The following is a 24,565-nucleotide window of genomic DNA, read 5'->3' as shown; positions in this document are numbered from 1 at the left end:
ACTTGTTTCCTTCATTTCAAGGTTTTCCACTTAATCTCTGCCTTTTTATTGAAGTGATTTACTTCCTGTATTTTCTAATTTCATTTCTTATACCATCCTTAATTTGCACATCAGCTTAACTATGTACATTTTGAACTCCTGACATTTCTAATGCTATGGTGTCAATATATTATGTTATTGGAGTATATTGGTTAGTTTGGGGCAGTTTGTTTCCTTGCTTTTTCATGTTATTTTTGTGTCTACCTATCTGAGAGTATGGATCTAAGGTAATAGAGTTTCTGCCCTGTGGACTTAAAGTATCCCTTAAGGTTTCCACTATCTTGCTGTTTAGGGGGAGACAAAATAATAATAACCACTAATGCAAACACTATACAGCATTAAACCAAATAATTATTATTTGGTTTAATTATCACAACAGATAGAAATGATGTGATAAGCTATTGCCTACAATAAAAATAACAAGTTTGCAAAAGGGTTTATAGTTTCAAATGGTAGACGGGGGTGGGGGGAACAGAAGTGATATAAGATGTGATGATTTTAAGGGAAGAAGAGAGAAGAAGTAAAAAGTTAAAGGAAGAGTGAAAGAGAACAATAGAGAATGGCTGTTAGCAGAAGAAAAGAGAATCAAGGGAAACAGGAAGAAAATATGTGTGTGTGTGTGTATATATATATATATATATATATATATATATATATATAAAAGTAAAAATTAAAAAAAAAAAAGAGGGACTGGGGATATAGCTCAGTTGGTAGAGTGCCTGCCTTACATACACAAGGCCCTGGGTTCAATCCCCAGCACCACAAAAACAAACAAACAAATAAACCTAAAATATACTCATCAAACATCCTTGTTCACAAAAAACTTATCCAGAAAAAATAACTTGCTTCAAAGATGTCAGAAATTAGAAAAAAATATGAATATGTATAAATGCCCATGTACCATTAAGGCCACAATTAAACAGACAAAAAAAGTAAGAAAAAATAAATGATCTTGATGAATTTAAGAATTCTTTCTGTTGGAGTTTAAAAGATTCTCAGTAGTTTTAGGTGGGGTCATCTGGAGGGTTATGCTTCATCCTCTGGATTGCTGGAGTGAGTGAGGTAATTCCTTAGGTGGAATATTTGGAGGCAGGGTTCAGGCTTATGTAGGTTCAAGACTCTTACTGAATGCCAGTTGGTCTGGAGATTTTAAATCATCACACTTCTCAGTGCCCATACTTGCTGGTCCACACCGGACTGTACACCAGGGATCTCCCCTGGTTTCCACTCATGTAGTGAGAGACCCAGTTCTTAGTCCCCTAAGTCACCTTCAAATCCCACATTTCCAGGTCTTAGGTTCAGTCTCCAAATAATCTCTCCCATCCACCGCCCTTCAGAGTTCTGGGCAGATCACGAATCTGTGGATTTAAATGTGTAATTTCATCATCTTGTACTGGTGATGATGAAACTATTAGTGGTGGAGGTGCTATTGCTATCAGCTCTCTCACAATGTACTCTTGTTAATAATAGCATAAATCAATAAATGTATACAAAGAAGAACTTCATGGAAAGTTGAGAAAATTGGGAGAGTGAAGCCAATTTAAGAAATAAATCCAGCTGGATGCAAGGGTGTATGCCTGTAATCCCAGTGACTCAGGAAGCTGAGGAAGGAACATGGAAAGTTTGAGGCTAGCTTCAGCAACTTAATGAGACCCGCAACACCTTAGTAAGACCTTGTCTCAAAATAAGAGATAAAAAGGGCCATGGATAAAGCTGAGTGGCAAAGAGCTCCTAGGTTAAATCCCCAGTACCAGAAAAGAAGAAGAATGAGGTGGCACACATCTGTAATTCTAGCTGCTGGGGAAGCTGACATAGGAAGATCACAAATTCAAGGCCAGCCTGAGCAACTTGGTGAGACCCTGCTTAAAGATGTAGTTCATTCGTAGAGCCCTTGCCCAGTGTACATGCGGCCCTGGGTTCAATCCTCAGTACTGAAAAATAGAGAGAAAAAAAGAAGGCAGTCCAGTTGGTGTAGGATTTGGGCATTTTCCTTTTGATAGTAGAGAGCAATGGAAATACTTTTAGTGAGAGAAGGAGTGACATATAAAAGTTGATTAGAAAGGACTTTAAGAATGTGGTTCAGAAATAGAGCACTTACCTATCATTTGCCAGGCCCTTGTTTGTCCCCAGACTCTAACCCACCGCACAAAAAGAAAGAATTTTAAGAAAACCCTGGTGGCTGTTTGATACGAAGTAGTTGAGTAAAAGAGATGAGAAGTCAGACACCAAGGAAGGAAGCTCTGACAGTTAAGAAAAAGAGATGGTAAATATTGATGTCTGAGCTCTTAGAGACCAACTAGGGGAGATAAATCAGAATGAAATTGAAATGTCCAGGATGAAATGGATGGAGCAGGTAGGAAAAGTTTTGTTTGTATCTAAGATACGTCTTGTAGTTCTAACTCGGATAACTAAGGGGAAGAGTAATGCTACTGAGAAATGATATAGAGTCACACTGGAAATATAGTGTGGTGGTAGCATGCACAAGACCCTGGTACTGCAAAAGAAAGAATCTGCATAGTTAAGCTTCTAATGAAAGTTTCTTGTGGTTGTTGAAACTCTCAAAGGCATTCATTGACTACTGTTGGACTTGTTTATCCAAGTTATCCAAGGACTGTTACCTCCCCAAAGCAATTGTCTGGCTACCCTCATTAAAACAAAAGTCTTAAGAGTATTCTATAGTCCTATCTCCCAGATGTTGTTTCTTCATTCTGTAGCTTTGAAATGTTTCGTCTTCCTCCTTTTCTTCTCGAGAAATTTGCTTTCTAACAGCATTAGCATTACTAGCATTTAACTCTGCCCCTCTTCCAAGCTTTTAGCAAACTTCCAACTATCCATCCCCACCTGGCCTTTTTAAAAATGTGCTTTTTTGGACAGTAGTTTTCTGAATTATAGTTTTTTTGGTGTAAGCCAGTCAAATAAATAATGGAAATAAATGGAGCTTGGCAGTTCTTGCTAAAAGTGTGCACTGTATTAAATAAAATGTTTATAATATTTTAGATGTTCTAAAAACACCTGCATGTATTTCTTATTGCAGAACCTTGAAGTCCCTAATAAGGTACTGTCACAAAACTGATTGGACTGGGAACTAAGTCCCTGTACTATAGCACTTCCATGACTTGTATTAACAGTAATAATTATTTGGGTTATGACTTCCAAAAGGATTTTTTTTCCCTGTCATTTGTGTCTTTGGGGATGTCAATATTATTATTTGATAGTTTCTTTTTAGTTGAGAAAAATTAGGTACAAGGTTTAACTTTCTTCTCTGAACACAGACTTTTAATCTGTTTTAATGAATTGTTTTATGTTAAGATGTGTTTTCTCTTTAAAATAGCATTCTTCCCACTTTTTTTTTTTCCTTAGGTGCACCAAATTGAAACCAATCCTGATTTATTTATTTATTTTTTCTTCTGTGTTATAGGTCCTCTTCCTGATGGATGGGAGCAAGCCATGACTCAGGATGGAGAAATTTACTATATAAACCATAAGAACAAGACCACCTCTTGGCTAGACCCAAGGCTTGACCCTCGTTTTGGTAAAGGTTCATCTCAAAACCTTTTTAGATATTTTTGATTACTTTTTTAATGTGTGAATTTAGGAAAGCACATTTAAAACTGCATTGCTTCATAGAATTAAAAATGACTGCTCACTGAACTTTTCCCATTATTGTTTTTTTTACCTTTTCATTTTCAATTTTAGAGGTTTAGGTCTAACTTGACTTTTTAGTCTGGATTGGATGAGAGAATGGTATAGTCGCTTACTAATCAGAATTACTGTTACTTACTTACTAACCAGAATTCATGTTTTGGGGAAACACATCCACCTTGTTGATAATGGTCTCTCTCTACCTGATTGCTGTCAGATAACACTGAAATAATTAGGCTATCAGATAACACTGAAAATCTGGAATACCAGCTTTTGTCAGTGACCTGGTGTCTGCTTATGTTTAACTTCTGAGAGTGATGGGCACTATCCCATGCTTGAGCGTTATTCTAAGTGGTAGTGATTGGGGGGACCTGTAGCCCTAGAAATGGTCTAATGAAAGCATTTTCCCCTTCTTTTTTGTAAATAAAAATACTTCCCTTTGTTTTTTATATAAGAAGTAAAAGTATACAAGTTGTTTAGTGCCCTTTTATCCACATTTTCCCACTGTTTTTAGTTTCTTCAGTTGGGTTTCTGAGATATTTTTCCAAAGCCATGGAAAAATGAATCTAAAAAGAAGCAGATAATTGTGGTTTTGAAGCTCTCATCATGGACTAGATGCAGTTTAATGAAAACAACGTGCAGATCACGGAGTATGTCAGACTGAAGGGATGCGGAACCTTTGAAGCTGTACAGGGGTTGACCTAACAACAACTGTGAGGCCCTTATAGAAAGAAGAATTAACTCTGAATGCCATCAAAACACAACTCTAGGAGGAGAAAGAAAAAGAAAATTATTGGGAGTTGGTTGGATAAAACAACTTCCCTGTCAGGAACATTATGAACAAGTTCTCCTGTGTCTTAGATATGCTTTAAAAACAAACAGTATTCAGTTTTACCTCAGATTGCCTGACTATTTGGCTTCATTGACTGACCGAAACCTCTATTCAAAGTAAAGTCAAAGGTGCGATCAAGGCAGAGACTGTGACTTTGACAGAGATCCGGTTTTTCTTAAATGCCAGGCTTTTGAGCTTTAAGACTTCTTTGGGTGTTAAACAAAACAGTGTGTCACGTTAATAATTTGCAGCTTCAGATTTTATTTAATGTTTGAATAAGCCTGTGGTTGAAGTAGGAAATCAAGTAAGGTGGAAAATATAATAAATTTGTATGGAATGGAATGACAATGGACATGTTTCCTTAAATCATATTTATTGGAATGAATTAAACTTGTCCACATTTTGGAAAATTCAAAGAATAGTGTTATGAGTAAAATACCCCCCAAATCCTTAAATTATGAAAGATGATAATTAACTCATAATTAACTTCAGAGATCAGGAATCAAAGCTTTTTTAAAAATATTTTCACTGAAGGGCTGGGGTTGTGGGTCAGTGGTAGAGCACTTGCCTCTGGGTTCAATTATCAGCACCGCATATAAATAAAAAAGAAAGGTCATTCAGCAACTAACTAAATAAAATATATTCTTTATTCTTTTTTTAAAAAATGAATAATTTTACTTAAAACAGCTAAGTAAAATAACTTTGCTGTGAGATTAAGTACATTCACTGATTATACCCATCACTTAGTCTTTTGTTTTAATCATGGGAAGATATTTTTTAAAAAGTACTTCTTTCTACCTCTTACACACACACACACACACACACACACACACACACACACACACACACACACACACATACAATTAGATATGCCAAAAAAAGTTTCATGAAATTCTCCTATTGCATTTGGTTTCCCTTTTTGGGCCCACTGTGTATGTGTATTCCAGACAGGCTTGACAACATGCCAGAGCTTTTTATTTTGTGGCCGACTTTTAATCTGTTCCAGACCTTTTCGGTCAGAGAGCTCAAGTGTAACTGAAGGGGGGGCAGGAAAGAAAAAAAAAATGTGGGTTTCTCTGATCTAGAGTGACAGCAAATAGAGACAAGCTGTTAGCTGCTGGATTTGAAGTTTTCCCTGAAATCTGAAGTTCTGTATAAAGGATTATGTTTTATCTCTGCCAAAGAAATATAAACTATTCTCTTATTTCTGACCTTTGAGCCATGAAAACACAAGCAAATGGTATAGGTCATTGCTTTCATGGTTGGGAAGTTCACTTTCCTGTATTTTCTAAATCTGTATTAAAGTATTGGCCAGTTTTTAGCTAAGTCAAATGGACCTGTCTTTTGACATCTTAGATTGAAAGATAACACACTGTGTAAGCTTAATTTTCTTATCAGATTCTTTAATTTAGAATTTAAAAATAATTTGCCACTTGTTTGCATCCTCTATGATGTTAGTAAGATACCGATATAATACTAGAAAATTAAATACTAATTTGTTGGGGATTGGTTCCTTTTTTGTCTGATTTTTTTTTCTTTTAAAATTATTACCTGTATGTCTTTATATTGTTTAGATAATTTATTAGTAATTTATAACAAATCAAATAGTAGTATGGATGTACTGATATTGTTAAGCTTTTAAAAAGAAGGCTTTTATGTTTATATTTTAAGGAATCATTAAGAATGATTTTATTCTGTAAAAAGAATATGGATCCTTGAGTATTATGCAGACCATTAAATTATTTCATAAAATATGTTAGGTATACTTTTTGTTGCTAGAAATTTTATGCCAGTAAACATGAAGAATCTCAAGTTTAAATATTACCTTGTATATTGTACAATTATGTTTTATATAACATAGTCATCTGAATGTTTTCCTGAGAAAGCCTTAATGAAAACACACATTAGTTTCTGTTCATCAAAATGAAAAAGGGACTCTAAACACTTAAAAAGCCAGTGAAATGATCTTGTATAATATTATTGTCCTTTTTACATAAAAGATCTATTAAAATAATGTTAGTGCTCTGTATTCTCAGACATAAGTACTGATGGTACTACTGAAATAAAACAGGTATAAACAAATTATTGAAGCCAGATATTTGGGGAAAAAGGTATTCCTTTGAATTTTAAAGGAAGTAATGAACAATCTATTGTGGTAAAAGCAGAATATCCTTTAATTCCTAGCTACAATTCTGTGCCAGAAGTGTTAAAAGTAATTAAAATTCAGATGTTGATTTTAGCCCCTTGTTTCCAGGTTTTCCAAAACTTACTATATGTGTGTGTAATGTTTCTTGATGTAAGAAAAAATTTGCCTAAAAATAAAATGATAAGTAAATTACACACATATGTATAATTATTTAAAATTGGTCCCTAAAGCCAAAAATTCTTTAGCACATCTTTCATTTCAAAATTAAATTATATGTGCCATGTACTGTGGTATAATCTACAGAACACCTATAATCACAGTCAGGATGGTGAGACAGGACGATCATAAGTTCAAGTCCAGTCTGGGCAATGTAACAAAATCCTGTCTGAAAATAAAATAGAAGTGAGACTGGGAATATAGCTCAGTGGTACACCCTTTGCCTAGCATTTGTGAGGTCCTGGGTTCAATCTCCAGTACTGCAATCAGTCAATCTAATCAATAAATATAATTTGTATTGATAATTAAATATCTATTTTAATTACAATTGTTGACATTCATTAACCTTCTCTTAAGATTGAATATTTCTGGTAGCTGTTATAAGTAATATTTTTCTTTTGATTAAAAAGTCACAATTTAATGGCCCACTGAATACCTAAGAATCTGTACAATCTGTCCAATTTAGTGATGGGGGGGGGGAACACTAAATAGGCTTAGAAACTAAAAGTGTAAATTAATTAATAATGTCATGGTTACAGTGTTGACACCAAATTATTTGAGTTTATTGAAGGATAATTCTCTTGACATCTATACATTAAAAACAAGAGATTTTGTTGTTGTTTTTGGGTTTTGTTTTTTTTTACCAACTCTATTAAATTTGTCCTGGTAATCCTAGATAATCAATCAATATTTGGTTGTGTTCTACACTAACTACTTAGAATAGAAAAATATGATGTTGCATTGTGTTTTAGTTACTAGCTAAAATGTTAACAATTACTAGCTAAAAATGTTAACAATTTCACAGAATTTGACCTGAAAAGAAATTTGTGATTCTTTCATCAGCATTTCTCAGTGAAAGGAATGTCATTTGGGGCACTGAAGGATACTCAGCATCCCTAGACCACTAAATGCTATAGAGTCACCCAGTTATTTTGATTCTCCAGATAACAAACACATATTTTAAAATACATTATTAAAAAATAATGATGATGGAAAAAGTAGGGAATATTTCTTAAGCTTGAGCTTCTCCGAGGTCTAGGGAAATGGTAATCTATTCAAGGTTGTATAGTTAAGCAATAGAACTAAAATCTAAACATTTTTTTTTCCTAGCCCTGCCAAAACAAGGCCTCAAAAGTTAGTTGAAAAACTTGGAATTGTTTCTATGGAAATATATAGTAAAAGGCAAAAGATTTATATGATCTGAAGAGAAAACAGAGTATCTAGATTTCTGTTGATAACCAGGAATCCATAAGATCTTTAGATTGCTTACCAATATCTTTCAAACACACTTCTAATATACCTGTTCTAATATATATAGGGCTTTCAGAGGGAGGAAGCACAGTAGTTAGTGTACTTGTGTCCTATATTGTGATTCATCTTGAGCAAATTACCCAAAGCTAATGAGTTTCTTAGAAGAGAATTATAATATCTCTAATTGGATCAGACTTTGAAGCCATCTAGTTGAATTGTCTAGGCAGTTCATTCCTCACCTCTGTGAAATTCTTAAGAGACTATCTTCCAGTCTGAGCTTGACCTTTTCCTTGACAGGTTTACTGCATTTTACAGCAATCCATTCTATTTAATGAAAATCCTAATGATCAGAAAGTTTGTGTCCCTTTATTACTTAGAAATTACTTCCATTTTTCTCTTCTGTGGTTTCCCCAGTTTTTCATGTTTGAGAGTTCTCTGTTAATAGTTCAATCACTTCTTTTTGATGCCTTTCATTTTAGTATTGCCTCTTTAAATGTGATAGTCTGTGATGTTTTATATGTACATTATCCAATAAGAAGAATGGTTATGGCATTGACCTGACCTGGCATTTCCTGTGACCTCTGCCAGACCACTTTTCAAATCTGCAGTAAAGGCTAGCATCCTCTATTGCATAAGACAGTTGTATAATGTACTAGATTTAATTAAATTGTCATGTAGAAAAAAATACCTCCTCAATTGGGAATCAAGAGATCCAAGTGGTTCTGATATCAGAAAGTGAACCATCTGATTCAGAAAGTATCTGACTTCTCTTGACTTAATTTGACTCATGTAAATATGACTGGATTAAATTGGATGCTCTTAAGAATGTTTCCACTCTTTAATTAACTGAATATAGTATGCTACATTTTTAATTCTTCAATAACTCCTTTGGACCCTTGTGGAAGGTTACTTCTCAATCGACTTAAGTTGAGTGCTTTGAGATTTCAGAGGTGAAGAGCTATTTGTTGTACCATTTAAGTTTATCTGGTCACAGGAATTACTATTGAAGAGGAGACAGTGAAATTCTGAACCTTTAATTTAAACATAAGCTATATCACATAAGGATACTGAGACAGACAAATCTGATGGGGGATAGAAAGTAATGACGGGTGGAATAGTGAAGCTGTATCCATACTCTCAAACTTGCAATTATTAGCAGGTGCAGCTTTACTACCTTAAAGATAGTTCATTGTTGGTGTGCTATGTTTTTAAAATTTAGAATACCCATAATGTTGCAATGATAGAAAATCTAATATGAGTGAATTTGGGGATTAGTTCCAGCCTATGTGCTTATTGAAGCCTGATTTAAGGCATTCTCTTAGAGATTGATACTGTTGACCTTTTTTTTTTGTACCAGGAATTGACCCACTGAGTCACATCCCCAGCCTGTTTTGTTTTTTCTTTTTGAACAGAGTCTTGCTAAGTTGCTCAGGGTCTCACTAAGTTTCTGAGACTGGCTTTGAACTCAGCCTCCCAAACTGCTGGGATAATAGGTGTCTCCCACTGTGCCCAGCTGTTGCCCTCTTTCTGACTTAAAAAAAGTTTGCTGACATGAATATTTTAATACATAAATTATTAAATATCAAAATTAGCTCAGTACTTTACTTTTTTTGTTTGTTTTAATATATGGCAAATTCAGTAGAATAGTGCCAAAATCATTTCTTTCGGCAGTGCTAGGGATTGTACTCTGGGCCTTGTGCATGCTAGGCAATAACCCCTTCTACCATTGAGCTATATACCCAGACTTAATATGTAGTTTCTACTTGATGTATAGTTCAGCTATAGATAATTATAGCTAAGAAAATGCTTGTTTTTGAAGTTACTCATACAAGATTTTTAAAAAATAAAAGTTGATATTATAGTCACTATAAATTAGTAGCCTATTTGTGTTATTAAAGCCCATTATATCAAACACACACATACATAAACTGTGCTTTGTTTCTGAGAGTGTTTCGACTTATATTTGTATTAACTCTGCATTAAACACAGGTATCTTATAAAATATGATGGTGTTGCTTACCACTTTTTGTACCAACCCAGAGATTCCGATAAGAGTAAAGAAAAGGAAATTATAAAGATCCTGTAATCTCAGCTACTTGAGAGGTTGAGTCAAGAGGATTACAAGTTAAAGGCCAGACTAAGCAATGTAGGGAGGATACCCTGTCTAAAAAGAAAAAGGGATGGGGATTTAACTCAGGGGTAGAGTGCATGCCTAGCATGCGTAAGACCCAGAGTTCAATCCCCAGTACCAGATAAATAGAGGTGGGGGAGATTGATTAAAGCATTCCCAAGGGAAAAGTCAAATCTCATGAAATAAACTAGAATGCTTTAGGACAAGAGTGGTTCACAGTTCTTATTTTGTTTTATACTCATTTTGTCCTACTATCCCAGTTGCTTGAGGTCATTTCAGTACTCATTCTGAACTTGCTTCAATTTAGAGATTTCTCCTATGCATTACAAACAGCATCCTTCTAACTAGGGATAGGAATTGTTTCAGGATTTATATATTCATTCAGCAAATGTTTGGGTAGCAGTTATATGCCAGGCCCTATGTGAGCCATTGGGAAGCGGTACAAGCTACTAAAGAAATAAATAAATCATTGTATTATGTTCTGTGCGAATGAAGAGCAATAAACATGGTGTGAATAAAGGAAATAGGTAGCATTTCTGGGTGGTTAAAGAAGGCTTTTTTGAAGGAGTCCTGATGAGAAGACGACAAACTCTTAAGGTATAAATTTCTCCAGTGAAAGAAATTCATGGTAATTATGTGAAATTAGAAATATAGTATAATTAATGGGCCTGTTTACTCCTTAATCTAACATGAATTTTACGGTAGCAGATACATTTTAAACTGTGGTAACCCTTCTCTTTAGAGCAGTAGTCTCATGATCTGAACTTGTGTTCCAAATTAGACTTAAAGCTTTATTTTTATAGTATGGGAGTAATGTGGTTGTGCTCTGGAGGCAGAGAGCTGAAAGCCCCGTTAGAACACTTTCTCCAACTCATGTCATTTAGCAAACCCTATGTCCTACCTCAAAAGTGCTTAATGAGGCCATAAGGAGAAATTGTTCTGTTCAATGTGTTTTTTTAGCTCCATCCACAATTTTTTTTAAAAAAAACAACCACTATAATAAATTTTATGCCAATCTTTTGATAGAAGATTGAAGGAATAAATTGGATTGCCCTGAATATTAATGTTTGTTATCAATTGGGTAGTTATAGATATGAGCACTTGGCCTGGTGTAGTGGTGTACTCCTGTAATCCCAATGACTCAGGAGGCTGAGGCAGGAGGACCACAAGTTCAAAGCCAGCCTAGCAATTTAAAGAGGCCTAAGCAACTTATTGAAACTCTGTCTCAAAATAAAAATTAAAAAGGGCTGAGGATGTGGCTCAGTGGTTAAGTGCCCCTGGGTTCAATTACTGGTGTCTCCCCACCCCCCCCCAAAAAAAAAAAAAACCAAAAAAGATGTGAGTACTTTAACCCAGCTTTGGGGGGCTTAAGAAGGGATAAAAGTGCAAAATAAAAAGACATTAGTTTGCCTTTGAAAAGACTTAGGGAGGGTCTCAGAGTTACTACATACTTGTCATTAGAAAAATGCAAGTCAAAACCCCAAAGGAAATACTCAATTTACTCTCATTAGGATGCCTCCCCCAACCCTGGACCAAAGAAAAAAGGACAATAATAAGTTTGTTGACCAGAATGTGGAGAAATTGGAACCCTCAGACATTGCTGGTGGGATTTAAAACTGATGCAGCCACTTTAGAAAATAGTTGGCAATTTCTCAAGAAGTTGACTATAGCATTCCCATATGACAGGCAATTTCATTCCTAGGTATATATGCAGAATTGAAAACGTGTGTGTACACACATACAAAAAAAAATCCCTTGACCTTGAATGTTTATAGCAGTATTATTCATAATAGCCAAAAAATGAAAATTCAGTGTCTATCAGGTGATGAACTAACCAAATATGGTATCTCCAAATATGGAATATTATTTGGCAATAAAAAGGGGTGCAGTGTTAATACAGAAAACAACATGGATGAATCTTAAAAACATATGGTTAAATGAAAGCAGGATACGTGCTATTTGGTTTTATTTGTGTGAAATGTCCAGAATAGGTAAATCCATAGAAACCGAAAGGGGATGAGTAATGGCCAAATACTAGGGGGAGGAGCATTGGGCAGTGATCTATTGATAGATATAGCGTTTGATTTTGAAGTGATAGAAATGTTTTTAAATTAGTGGTGATGATTGTACAGTTCTACAGATGAAAACTACTGAATTGTACATGTTAAATGGGTGGCTTTGCATTTGAATTATCTTAGTAAAAAGTGATTCCTAGGTGTGGTATTATCATTTGTGTACATAGCTTATTGGGAATAATTCTTTGGGAAAGAAATATTGGGAAACATTCTTTGTGTGTTGATAATAAAAATATTTATTCACTCCTTAGGTTAGGCCTGATATTTTGTTCCTTTTTTGAGAGACTTTTTATGGTGAATCATATAGTAATTGCATGTGTTCACTTGCTCACTCTCCCTTTCTGTCTCCCCTTCGAGCTTCCATAACCTGGGCAGTTTTCTTCTGCTGTGGCCTTCCACCATTTTTCTTCCTTGGAGGCTGACCATAGACTGAACTTATAAAACCATGAACCAAAATTAAAATCTTTATTGCTTTAAAAAATAATATTAATTATAAAAATTTTTTTACCGAAAAACTGGCATTTTAAAATGCTAGATAAGTAGATAAATTATTGTGACAATTTATATAAATTCAGTCCTATTGGTCAAGTAGTAAACACTTAGAGCTGCCAGCAGGTGTTTTTACTGTTTGAAGACCAACAGATAGTATGTATATTTAGTTTGTAGTTTTAGAAAAACATTCATTTCTTTTAATAAGTGTTAGAGAAGGTAAAGAAGTGCTTTTATTCTCTTACTGTGGGAGATTTGGTTTATAGTAATGTTTTAGTGGTTTAAAAATATTTGTGTTTTTGAATATCTGACGTTTGAAAATTCAGATGATTGGAATGAAACTCTGAGGGAGTTGGGGAGAGACCTATGGTGATGACCCCCCACCCCCCCCCCACCCCCGCCGCCTTTTTTTTTTTTCTTTCTTTTTCAGGAATTACAGTAAAGTTGTCAGGACTGATTTGTTAAGTAAAACCTGAAGCAAGTTACTATTTCATATTCCAAACAGTACAGACTCTGAATTTTAAAATATGGCATACTATAATTTTTTAAATTCAGACATTTGTAGAGTTTATTATCTTTAACTTTAAGAAATTTTATTAAAGCTAGAAACATTGGGATTTCAATAGTTCATCATGGGGGAAGAAGTTGGTAATGCTATTCTTTTCTAGCTGCCCTGCCTCCTTTCCCTGGAAACAAAGCCTGTTTTGTTTCTTTCCTGCTTGTGAGGTCTCTGCTGCACTCCATGTGGGTACACTGCTCTGTGCTTTGTTGAAATGCTTAAGATAATCAGAAGGTGAAGAACAAGATGGTTCTGGAGAGGAATAAATCCCAGCTTCAGTAGATAAACAAGGTTGTTTGAATTGGTCATTTAAAAGAGCTCTTGATATGGAAACCTTGTAGTGCTCCTTGTATCCACAGGTAACAACACTTAGATAAACACAGCCAGAAGTGCTCAGCATAGTCACTAGACTTTCTGATAGATATTTTGTGCAAGTTTCTGTTTAGTTTGGGAACACATTTTTCCTCCATCTTTTGATATCCTGTGTCACCCCATTCTGTGGTTTTGAATAGTCGGATAAGCCTAGATTTGAAAAGGACCTTCCCAGCCAGTTCAGTTGGCCATAAGCCATGGCTTTTATCATTAATGAATGATTTCTGCTTTTGATATTAAATGCTGGTAAGCTGGTGAGAAGCAAAGGATATTTACCTTTTTATTTTCATGCAATTTTGTTATTTTCCAGCTTGTTTTCACCAAGTATATATTACTTTATATCTTATTAAATGTTAGATTAATACAATTTGTAGAAAGCTCAAGCTTTTCCTAATGTTTTTTAATAGAAGAAATATTTAAGAGCCTTGGAATCTGATGGAGGTTGGTTTGTTTTTGCTTTCTTTTGCCTTTCTCTGCTTTCATTTTTTTTCCACCCATTTTATTAGTGCCTTGCATAATTACACTAACAGTAGAATTTTTTGTTTTGTATATGCATAAAATATAACAGTATAGTTTGGTCATTTTGGTCCCCAATACCTCCCCATTACCTCCCTCCACCTTCTCCTTGGTTCTCATCATCTTCTCTACTGGTCTGTCTTCTGTTTTCATAAGGCCCCCCACTTTATTTTCCCCTTTTTTTCTCTCTAGTTTCCACATGTGAGAGAAAAAAATAACAACCCTAGACTTTCTGAGTTTTGCTTATTTCACTCAGCACGATGTACTCTATTTCCATTCATTTACCACCAAATAACATAATTTCAGTTTTCTTGATGGCTGAATAAATAACACTTTTTGTGTATACATAGCACATTTTCTTTATCCATTCACCCATTGACAACACATAAGTTGGTTCTATAATTTGGCTGTTATAAATTGTGCTGCTATAAACATGAGTATGCATGTATTCTTTACAATGAATACCAAGGAGTGCTATAGCTGGAGGGGTACTGGTTGTTGAACTCAGGGACACTCAACCACTGAGCCACATCCCCAGGCCTATTTTGCATTTATTAATTAATAAAATTAGAGACAGGGTCTTACTGAGTTGCTTAGCGCCTCTCTTGCCGAGGCTGGCTTTGAACCTGCAGTTCAACTGCCTCAGCCTCCCAAACCTCTGGGATTACAGGCATGTGCCACTGTACCTGGCTAGTCTTTTTTTTTTATTTAAGATACTGAGGATTTAACCCAGGGGGCACCTTATCACTGAGCTACATCCCAGCCCTTTTAATTTTTTATTTTGAGGCAGGGTGTTGCTAAGTTGCTTAGGGCCTCATGAAGTTGCTGAGACTGGACTGGAATTTGGAATCCTCCTGCCTCAGCCTCCCCAGTTGCTGGGATTATAGGCATGTGCCACTGCACCCAATCATTCCTAGTCTTTAGAGGAACTTCCATACTGATTTCCATAGAGGTTGTACAGAAGCTATTTTGAAATCAGTTATGTTTTATAATTCCAGCACTTCTGAACTTACTAACAGACTGTTTTCTAGCCTTTTTTTTAAAATTATTTGAAGCTGAAAATATCCCCCCCCCCAACTCCCAATAGTCATTTGCTGAAGGGCTCAGTTTACAGAATGTTCACTATACCTAATGGATCTCGATGAGTCCTCCATTCATATTTAAGTCAATACTATTGAACCTGACATAGCTCAATGCATAAAATGTATCTCTATGAGTGTTCTCTTATAATGTCAGGAACATGATTCACCAAAAAGAAGGAAGGATCCCCTCAGTTTAATCTCTACCACTCATCTTTTTCCATTTAGGTCTTGTAGGAAAGATAAACATGCATGTCTCTGTGAGTCATAGATGTACTTAGAAACAGTAAATGTCGTGATGAAATGATAGGAGGTTTGTTTCTGTGGAAGAGGAGGGAGAAATAGGATGATTATCAGTAGAAGAGGTAATCTTAAAGCCTAGAACTATTCTGGAAGTGGGGGGGGGGGCTAACATTTATGGAGCACCTACTCTTCCAGATCTGCAAAATAATACTTAGTCTCCATGGTAATTCCAGAAGGAGACTTCAGTACCCCCAGAAACAGTTCAGGAAACTGATGATTAAACGAATTACTGAATTGATGTGCCCAACTCTGATCCAGGTTTGTTTTGACTTTATAGGCTATTTAAAAATATCATACCATGGTACCTATAAATCATATATTTATGTTGGTGACAGATAAATTAATATAAAGAAATCAAGATTGTTGATGCCTGACAAATCTTGGCTCCCAAAAATGGTTAGCTTATTTTCTATCTATTCCCCTATAATATTAAACTATAAGCCATAATATGAAAGTTCTAATCATTTATCCTTTGGTAAACATTTCATAAGTCAGTATTATTTATTTTTGTCATGAAAGAGGTTTAAAGGGCTTTGAATAAGATTGAGCAATCCATTGTATTGCAATATCCCTTTCTGTTCTTCCAGACAAAATATTAAAATAAGATAACCAAAAAGAAAACAAAACTACACAAAGCAGTGAAGAAAGTCCTGGAGACTGCCAGCTTTGAGGGCTTTCAGCTCCTGGGGTTATCAGAGTATAAGTATAAGAATAAGGAAGGCGATTCAAAAATAGGCTGCATGGTAAAAGCCAGGCATACAGTTGACCTGGCCCTAGTGTAGTACAGACACTTAGAAGGATTGACCAAATGTCAAGTCAGAAAGAAGTCACAAACTTTCTGTGGAGTCAGTATACAGAGCATGTTCCTATTTATCTACAGTGCAATTAAATTAGAATCCCATAATTTAAAGTTCACCAAAAAGTTATGACTTGCCCTTACAAAGCTTGGTTAAAACATTAATGTTGCACAAGAGTAGTTAAATTAGCAATAAAAATATCCAGATATAAAATAACAAAATATGGAAACAGACTGTGATACAGATTATTGGGGCAAAAATATACTTGTACATGAGCAGTATTGGGACTAATGAATAGTCCTATAGAAAAAGATAAAATTAAATCCTTTTGTACTTTATGCCAGGACAGATACCACTTGATTGGATTAAATTGTCGGATAAAGCAGAGCTACATAGGATTTTTTGTTATTGTTTTGGTACTAGGGTTGAACCCAGGGGCACATAGCCACTGACCCACATCCCCCCCACACCACCAGGCAGGGTCACACTGAATTGCTCATGACCTCTCTTAAGTTACTGAGGCTGGCCTTGAACTTGAAATCTTCCTGCTTCAGCCTTCTGAGCCACTGGAATTAGAAAATGAATTTCTGTCATTTGCAAGTAAGGAAAACAACTCAAATTTCAGAAAAGATTGATAAATTTGGCTGTTTAAGAAAGCAAAGCTCATGTAGAAAAAAGTATAAAGATGAAAAACAGGAAGTCATTTCTAACATCATAGACAAAAGTTTCCTATCCTGTATAAAATAGAAAAGGTAAACATCAATAGCCCTAATGAAAATGATTTGTGAAAAAATTCAAATAGCCTTTAAAATAATGATACTTTTTTAAAGTAAGATATAACTAAAATGATATCAGACTCTAGATACTATTTGTCATCTTTTCATAATAGCAAAAATCCAAGAATTCAGCAAGAGTTTGGTGAAAGGAGGCCCCCTCATCACATGAAGAAACAACAAAGTACAATCCTTCTTGGGATGGGCAGATTTGGCAATATCTTACAAAATTACTTATGCTTTTAACAACTAAGAGATCTATGTTTGAGCTTATTGTACAACATTCTTAAGTAGTAGTGAAAACCTAAAAGAAAATGGATTGAATAAAATGGGAATCAGCTATTTCCAAAAAAATGGGGGGAAAGCTGCTGCTTTGGAGTAATGTCAAGGTTATATTAAATGGGTGGGGGGAGCAAAATGGAGGAAAAAATTCATAGCATGTAGCATGGTTTTCTGTTACCTGTTGGAGGGTAGGGTAGGAAGATAAGGAAATCAGGTTCCCAAATTCAAGAGCAAAATCTCCCAAGTAAATCTTTATATTGAATTGTTGGCCTAATCATATAAGGAGGAATTCTTTCAGGCAACTTTAAACCACAAAGATTTCACTGTATATACCTAATAATATATAAAATTTGCAAAGAAATCTGATACTTCTTAGTAATCATTTGTTCATAGTTTTTATTTAGATGATTACATATATATGGAAGTATAATATTAATGTTAAAATCAACTTTTCATCATGAGATAAAAGTAATTGTTTTAAGATCACGTAGCTAGACATGACGGTACACACCTGTAATCCTAGCAACTTGTGAAACAGGCATAAGGATCTCAAATTCAAGGCCAGCCTCAAACTTAGTATGAGACCCTTCCTGTCTCAAAGTAAAAAATAAAAAGAGCTAGGGATGTGGCTTAGTAGCAGAGCATTCCTGAGTTGGGTCCCCAGTATGGGCTGGGGGCAGATAATCTTAAGTAAAAACTGAGTCCTAAATTTGAATTAGAAATACAAATTTTCTGAAGGAAGCAACCACCTAGAATCAGTGACCAAAGAATCAACAAAATAATAGGTACCCTGATTCCACAGATTAATGTTAAATAACATTTTCTACTAAAAGAAACAAGGGCTTCTTGGGAAAAAAGTGAACTAAAATCTGGGGGCAGGGAAAAGTTACAAGATGAACCTGGAAAAAGCAAGCAGGGGAAATAATCAAGCCCACTGTAACCATAGTAAAAGGATCTAATTTAAAGGTCTTCCACTGGCCAAAATGGTGCTTTTTGAACATTGGTCAAGACAACTCTGTTGGATTAAAATGTATCATAAAAATATTTAAAAATCTGTGATTTTATAACTTTTAAAATAATGCTTGTTGGCTACCATGGAACTACATTTTAGCTCATCCTAAAAAATGTAGACATTATCTGGGTATAGTACCACATGCCTGTAATTCCAGCAACTTGGGATACTTAGGCAGGAGGATCACAAGTTCAAGGCTAGCCTCAGTAATTTGATGGTACCCTCTCTCAAAATAAAAAATTAAAAGGGGAGGGGATATGGCTTAGTGGTTAAGTGCTCCTGGGTTCAATCCCCAGTATGGGGGGACGGGGACGGGGGACGACGACGACGCTGAGGAAGGAGAAGCCAGAGTTGGGATTATAAAATCAAATCTACCTAGGAAACTTAGCAAGACCCTATCTTAAAATAAAAAGGGCTGAGATGCAGCTCAGTATTAGCGTATTTCTGGATTAAATTTCCAGAACATTCCCCATCCAAAAAAAATTTGTGCATTCAAGGAATGATTTTTTTTACCTTAAAATTTTTACCTTAGGGCTGGGGCGGGGGCTCAGCTACAGCGTACTTGCCTAGCATGTGTGAGGCACTGGGTTCAATTCTCAGCACCACATATAAATAAAATAAAGGTCTATCAACAACTAAAAAAATAAAATAATTTTTTTTTTACCTTAACTTTCTGCCTCAGTGAATAAATGCTCAATTTAGAAATAGTTTTTTCAGGAATGAGGATTTGTAAATAAATAGGATGTTTCCCCCACTAACAATATCCTCCTTATACAAGTATAAACAAAAAAAATTAGAATTCAGTGAGAAATGTCAATAGACAAAGTGGGAAAATTCTGAGACAGTGTCTAGAGGGAAAAGGATTCTTCTTTCTTTTTTGTATAACAGTCCAAGAAGTTTTTTATTTTTGGTTGAGGGTGGAGAGAGAACAGGGAACAAACCCAGGTGTGTTTTACCACTAAGCTATATCCCAACTTTCTCACCCAAGTTGCTGTGGCTGGCCTCAAATTTAGGATTCTCCTGCCTCAGTCTCCCGAGTCTTTGGGGTTAAAGGCATGCACCACCAAATCAAGCCTCAAGAAGACTTTTTAATGTTGGACTCTGGGAAACATTCCTGTGTTTGCACCAAAGCGGGTGGTGTTTACCATGTGGCCACCATTCTACCCTACAGGACACATGAAAGTCACCACAAGAAGTCTGATCTGTGCCTGGGAGGCCAGTAATTTAAAAAAAAAAAAAAAAAAAAAAAAAGCCAGTTATTTGAGAGTTTTTAGCAAGGGTTATGATAGAGAATGGCCTGTCACCTTGATTTCTTTTAATGTCATTGTATCAAAAGTTACAAAAAGTCCCTCTCACTCAGTGTGCCACCTTCAGAGTTGACAGATGTTAATTTGCTTCTTGACTATTCTTCAGTTTATATTTTATGGAGCTATCTCATGTTTCTTTCCTCTTATTACTGCTTTGCATCCCATAAAAACGATGAATGACAAGTTATGTAACCATTATACTATTGACATATTTTTAGGTTATTTCTAGTTATACTACAAAAACAATACATTAAATATTCCCAGTTGCTTTTGAATAACTAAGTCATCCTTTAAATTTTTAGAACAAATCTTTTGTTTTATTTCAGCCATGAACCAGAGAATCAGTCAGAGTGCTCCAGTGAAACAACCACCACCTTTGGCTCCCCAGAGCCCACAAGGAGGTGTTATGGGTAGTGGCAACTCCAACCAGCAGCAACAGATGAGGCTGCAACAATTGCAGATGGAGAAAGAGAGACTGCGATTGAAACAGCAAGAACTGCTTCGGCAGGTGAGGCCACAGGTTAGAAACCAGCCTTTCAATTTTGGGAGTTCCTACATGAATGAAATTGGGCAAATTTCATTTTATCATTTATTAGTTACTGGGGAATGTTGTTTCAGTGAAATCAGTAACAGAATTATTCTGTCCAGTTCTGATTTTGTTTTCTTTCTTAAATGGCCTTTGATCATATGGGATATCATAACCTTTATCATAAAGAGATATTTTGGCCATGGTTATTACAATTGAGCAAAAATTGAAGAAAATGAGGATGTTTCCACAAATGTACATGATATTTTGAATTACTGTGTTTCTGAGGATTTTATTAATGAAGAAACTGTGGAATATCACTTGGGAAAACATCTTTAAATCTAGTGTGTGTCTGTGTGTATTTAAATGACAGATGTGTTTCAGTATTACTAAATCTAAGAATTTTTACTTAAAACATAATGCCAATTACTCCCAAATTTATAATATCTTGATATTTCTTAAAATTACCCATTTATGGAATTGGGTTTGTAGCTCAGTGGTAGAACATTTTTTTAGCATGCACAGGGGCCTGAGTTCAATCCTCAGTACTTATAGGTATTTTTTCATAGTGAGAAAGATGGGACCTGATAGTAGAGAGCTTGAAATTATTTTTCACCAGTTTCTTTCAAAAAGTACTACTGGTCTTTATGTTGCAAAAGAACAGATAATCCCTCGTGTCAAAATTAATTTTTACTTTATCTTGTTTGAGAAAATTTAAGATAAAAGAGATGTGATCTTATGTTAAGTAATACAGATTTTAAAATTCGTTTTATGAGCATGTTTTGAATAGCTAGTTCAAACATGGTATAACTGAATCAGATAAAATTATATTCCACACTTTTATAATTATGTCAAAATGAACCCTAATATTATGTATAACTAAAGAAACAATAAAAAAAATTCTGTAAAATAAATGATATAGCAGGAAAAGTATATGAAAGGTGAATATACACTAGAAATAAAATTTCCTTTTCCCTATTTCCCTGGTCTTTCCTCTGGAGGTAAAGTAAATATGTTGGTTTTTGTGTTTTCTGAGATATTGTTGACAAACAAAAAATACATGTATCTATACTGTGTCCTTTTGAAAATAACATGCTAAGGGTAGACCTTTAAAAATCAATTATACATGGGCTGAGGATATAACTCAGTTAGTAGAGTGCATGTCCTGTATGCACAAGGTCCTGGGTTCAATCCCTAGCACCATTACCACCAAAAAAAAAAAAAAAAAAAAAAAAAAATCAATTATACAGCCAATTGTGGTGGCACATGCCTGTAATCTTAGTGACTCAGGAGGCTGAGGCAAGAGGATCTCAGTTTGGAGGCCAGCCTCAGCAACTTAGGTCCTAAGCAATTTAGCAAGACCCTGTCTCCAAATAGAAAATAAAGAGGGTAGGAGACATGGCCCAGTGATTGAGTGCCCCCTGGGTTCAGTCCGTGGTACCAAAATAAAAAAGGGTTAAAAATCAATTATACTCTACATTTTTATTGCCAAGATATTTATATTTAAAGATACTTTTTTTAAAAGGGCTAGTTTTTTAAAGTACCACTTCAGTATTATCTAATACATGAAGTTAAGTTTTCTGAACCCTGAACTCTGATTTGGGATGTAAGGAACTACTAGTACCTAAGGAATTGATTATATTATGTAGTCATGGAATCTCAGACAGACTTACCTTTAAACTGTTGTGCTCTGTCAGTAATCTGTCAATGTAGTTCTAGTGTGGTTGGCCTTAAAGGTGATTCCTCAGAGAGAGTAAGAGAGTTTGTGCTAGCATATGATGTCAGGAATTGGTCTTAAAAGAAATTTCACCATAAGGAAGATGGAGAGAGGACACATAGTAACAGTTTATTGTTCCTCTTACTGACTTTCTAGCAAATTAAAGAAAAAGATATTTCTCATTTATATGAAACTGTGTTGTCAGAACAAGGTAGCATTGAGAATTTAATTACATGATTGTTAGAAGAAATAAAGAAGTTTAAAAGCTGTTTGCATGATTTGCTTTTTATTTTGTTGTGCGTGAGTCCTAGTCGGTCTAAGTAAACACAAGTGTCAATTTCACATGAATGAGAACTATTAAAATCAAGAAACCTTAATGAGAAAAAAGTTGCTAGTAATGTCAAAGTCTTCGCTGTTCTTAATTTTTAAAGTCTAGAAATGAGCCAGTCATTATTTTGTTGTGTGCCATAGATCAGTTTAGTTTTTGGTTTTTGGTGGGCAAAATGTTGCTACTTATAAAACTCTTTCTTTGAAGAATTTTTCTAAATCTTGTACTCATTCTTACTTTGGGTGATGGGTCCTAGACAGAATAGCTTCACTTCTTTTAAAGGTAACATCTTTGTTCTTCTTTACTACCTACTGTGTTGTCTTTCTTATGTTGAAGTGACCAATCTGCTCTGACTCATATTAATAGTCTATTTTTAGAATTTTTTTTTTTGTTTTTGCTTTAGCAATCAATATAAATTCAGTATATCTTAAGTCATCTGGCTTCCTGCAAACTTCTTCCATTGACAGTATCTCATCACTGAAACATCAAAAATATTTTACCTGCTTCATCTAATACCTAGAAGGAAAGAACCTACCTGACTGTTACCAAATTTTATTTAGTCCTGACATTTGAAGTCTTGCTGTCCTATCCTCAATGCTGTTAAAAAACTTCTGAAGTTTCAGTTGTTATGTGGTGACTCCATTGGCTCCTGTCTTCCTCAGCCTGCTGCTCTTTGGGTAGCTTGGGAATTCTGTGCTATGGTGATATGTCTGGATACAATTTGTAAGAGCCTACACAGCCAAACCATGTGGCTTAAAAGTAATCTTTATCCGTCTTATTTTTCACTCTTAGGCAATGCGGAATATCAATCCCAGCACAGCAAATTCTCCAAAATGTCAGGTAGGCTCTTATATGATGTTATAGCCTTGGAAAAAAAAAAAAAAAGGTATCACTTCAGGAACAAGAGAAACTTATATTCCAGGGTCCTGTCCTCACTGAAGATTAGCCAGAGCATAACTTTGAGTTATCTTTCTAACAAAACACTTAATTTAACATTACTTTTCCAAGAAAATCTGTACTATCTACTCCCTTCCCAATCCTCCTTTCTAGTATTCATTTTGATTCCACAGAGGTCTTTTTATTCCACATTTGATACGTATTATGTCTCATTTATACATGCTGTCAGCCTCAAAGTATGTCGAATTTTTGAGTAGTTTAATATAGATACTTTTAATGTTTTAAAGGAATTAATAATTGAACAATAGCAAAAGGTAGTACAGATTATTTGCTTGGGTAGGCTGGGGTTTTTGAAATGTTACTAAGAATCATAATACTCTGAGGAAAAGAAAATTTCTTTCTAGTAGACATTCCAAAGGAAGAATATCCTATCAGAAGAGAGAAGGCTTTGCCTGGTCATGTCTCAGGTTTCTTTGGCTTTTGTCAGCATTTCTCTCTGATTTACCCCAGGGAGCACTGTTATAAAGGCATTAGATATAGATGGAAAGATTGTGGTCATTTTTTCTTTCTAACACAGATTCCTCTGACTTATTGGAAGAATCTCCTTGAAACCAGAGAGATTCTGTATGTTCCACAAGATTTGAAGAAATTAGGAACTAAAGGATCATTGTGCTTCTCTTGGATGGGCAAAAGTAACCATAAAATACCTCATATTCTATGTTGGTCTTTTTGCAGTGGGCTAAATGAGTGCATTGTTTTAGAATCAGCTGTAGAAGTGGGAACTGTTAACTTGTCCGTTGGAACATCATATTGACAAAGTTAGATACAGTCCTCATAGAAACAGTTAACTTTGTAAAAGAGTGAAGCCTGTTCTTTCTGATCTATTTTATAAATGCTTCCATTTAATCAAAAGACCAAGTAAGGGAATAACTCATAACAAGTCATCTTTACTAAATTAGAACATAGACATTCTTGTGATGAGGGGTACTCCTACCACATTTGACTGGAAGAATAGCATAGCATCGAAACTTCATAAAGAAAAGACATTTTTTTCTTTGCATTTTCTCTGAAGTATTTCTCAAAGGAAGCTTTTTTTTTTTTTTTTTTAAAGAGAGAGTGAGAGAGGAGAGAGTGAGAGAGAGAGAATTTTTAATATTTATTTTTTAGTTCTCGGCGGACACAACATCTTTGTTTTTATGTGGTGCTGAGGATGGAACCCGGGCCGCACGCATGCCAGGCGAGCGCGCTACCGCTTGAGCCACCTCCCCAGCCCAGG

The 24,565-nt window shown here is 35.1% G+C and overlaps 1 protein-coding gene across 6 annotated transcripts in view; it reads left to right on the top strand.

Moving 5' to 3' along the window:
* Positions 1-24,565, top strand: part of YAP1 (Yes1 associated transcriptional regulator) — a 116,056-nt gene that overhangs the window by 72,533 nt on the left and 18,958 nt on the right. Inside the window, exons 4-6 of one of the 6 annotated variants that reach the window (XM_081261246.1) lie at positions 3,458-3,571; positions 20,148-20,341; positions 23,185-23,232. In XM_081261246.1, coding sequence (XP_081117372.1) covers positions 3,458-3,571; positions 20,148-20,341; positions 23,185-23,232 — 356 coding nt within the window. Of the gene's footprint in view, positions 1-3,457; positions 3,578-20,147; positions 20,342-23,184; positions 23,233-24,565 lie in introns of all 6 variants that reach the window. The other 5 variants (XM_081261245.1, XM_081261247.1, XM_081261250.1 and 2 more) reach the window with 5 other exon arrangements.

This window comes from Spermophilus citellus, assembly GCF_964194105.1.
Source record: "Spermophilus citellus genome assembly, chromosome: 2".
Lineage (NCBI taxonomy): Eukaryota > Metazoa > Chordata > Mammalia > Rodentia > Sciuridae > Spermophilus > Spermophilus citellus.
Note: the sequence above shows the minus strand (reverse complement) of the source record. Positions and strands in the feature narration are given on the sequence as shown.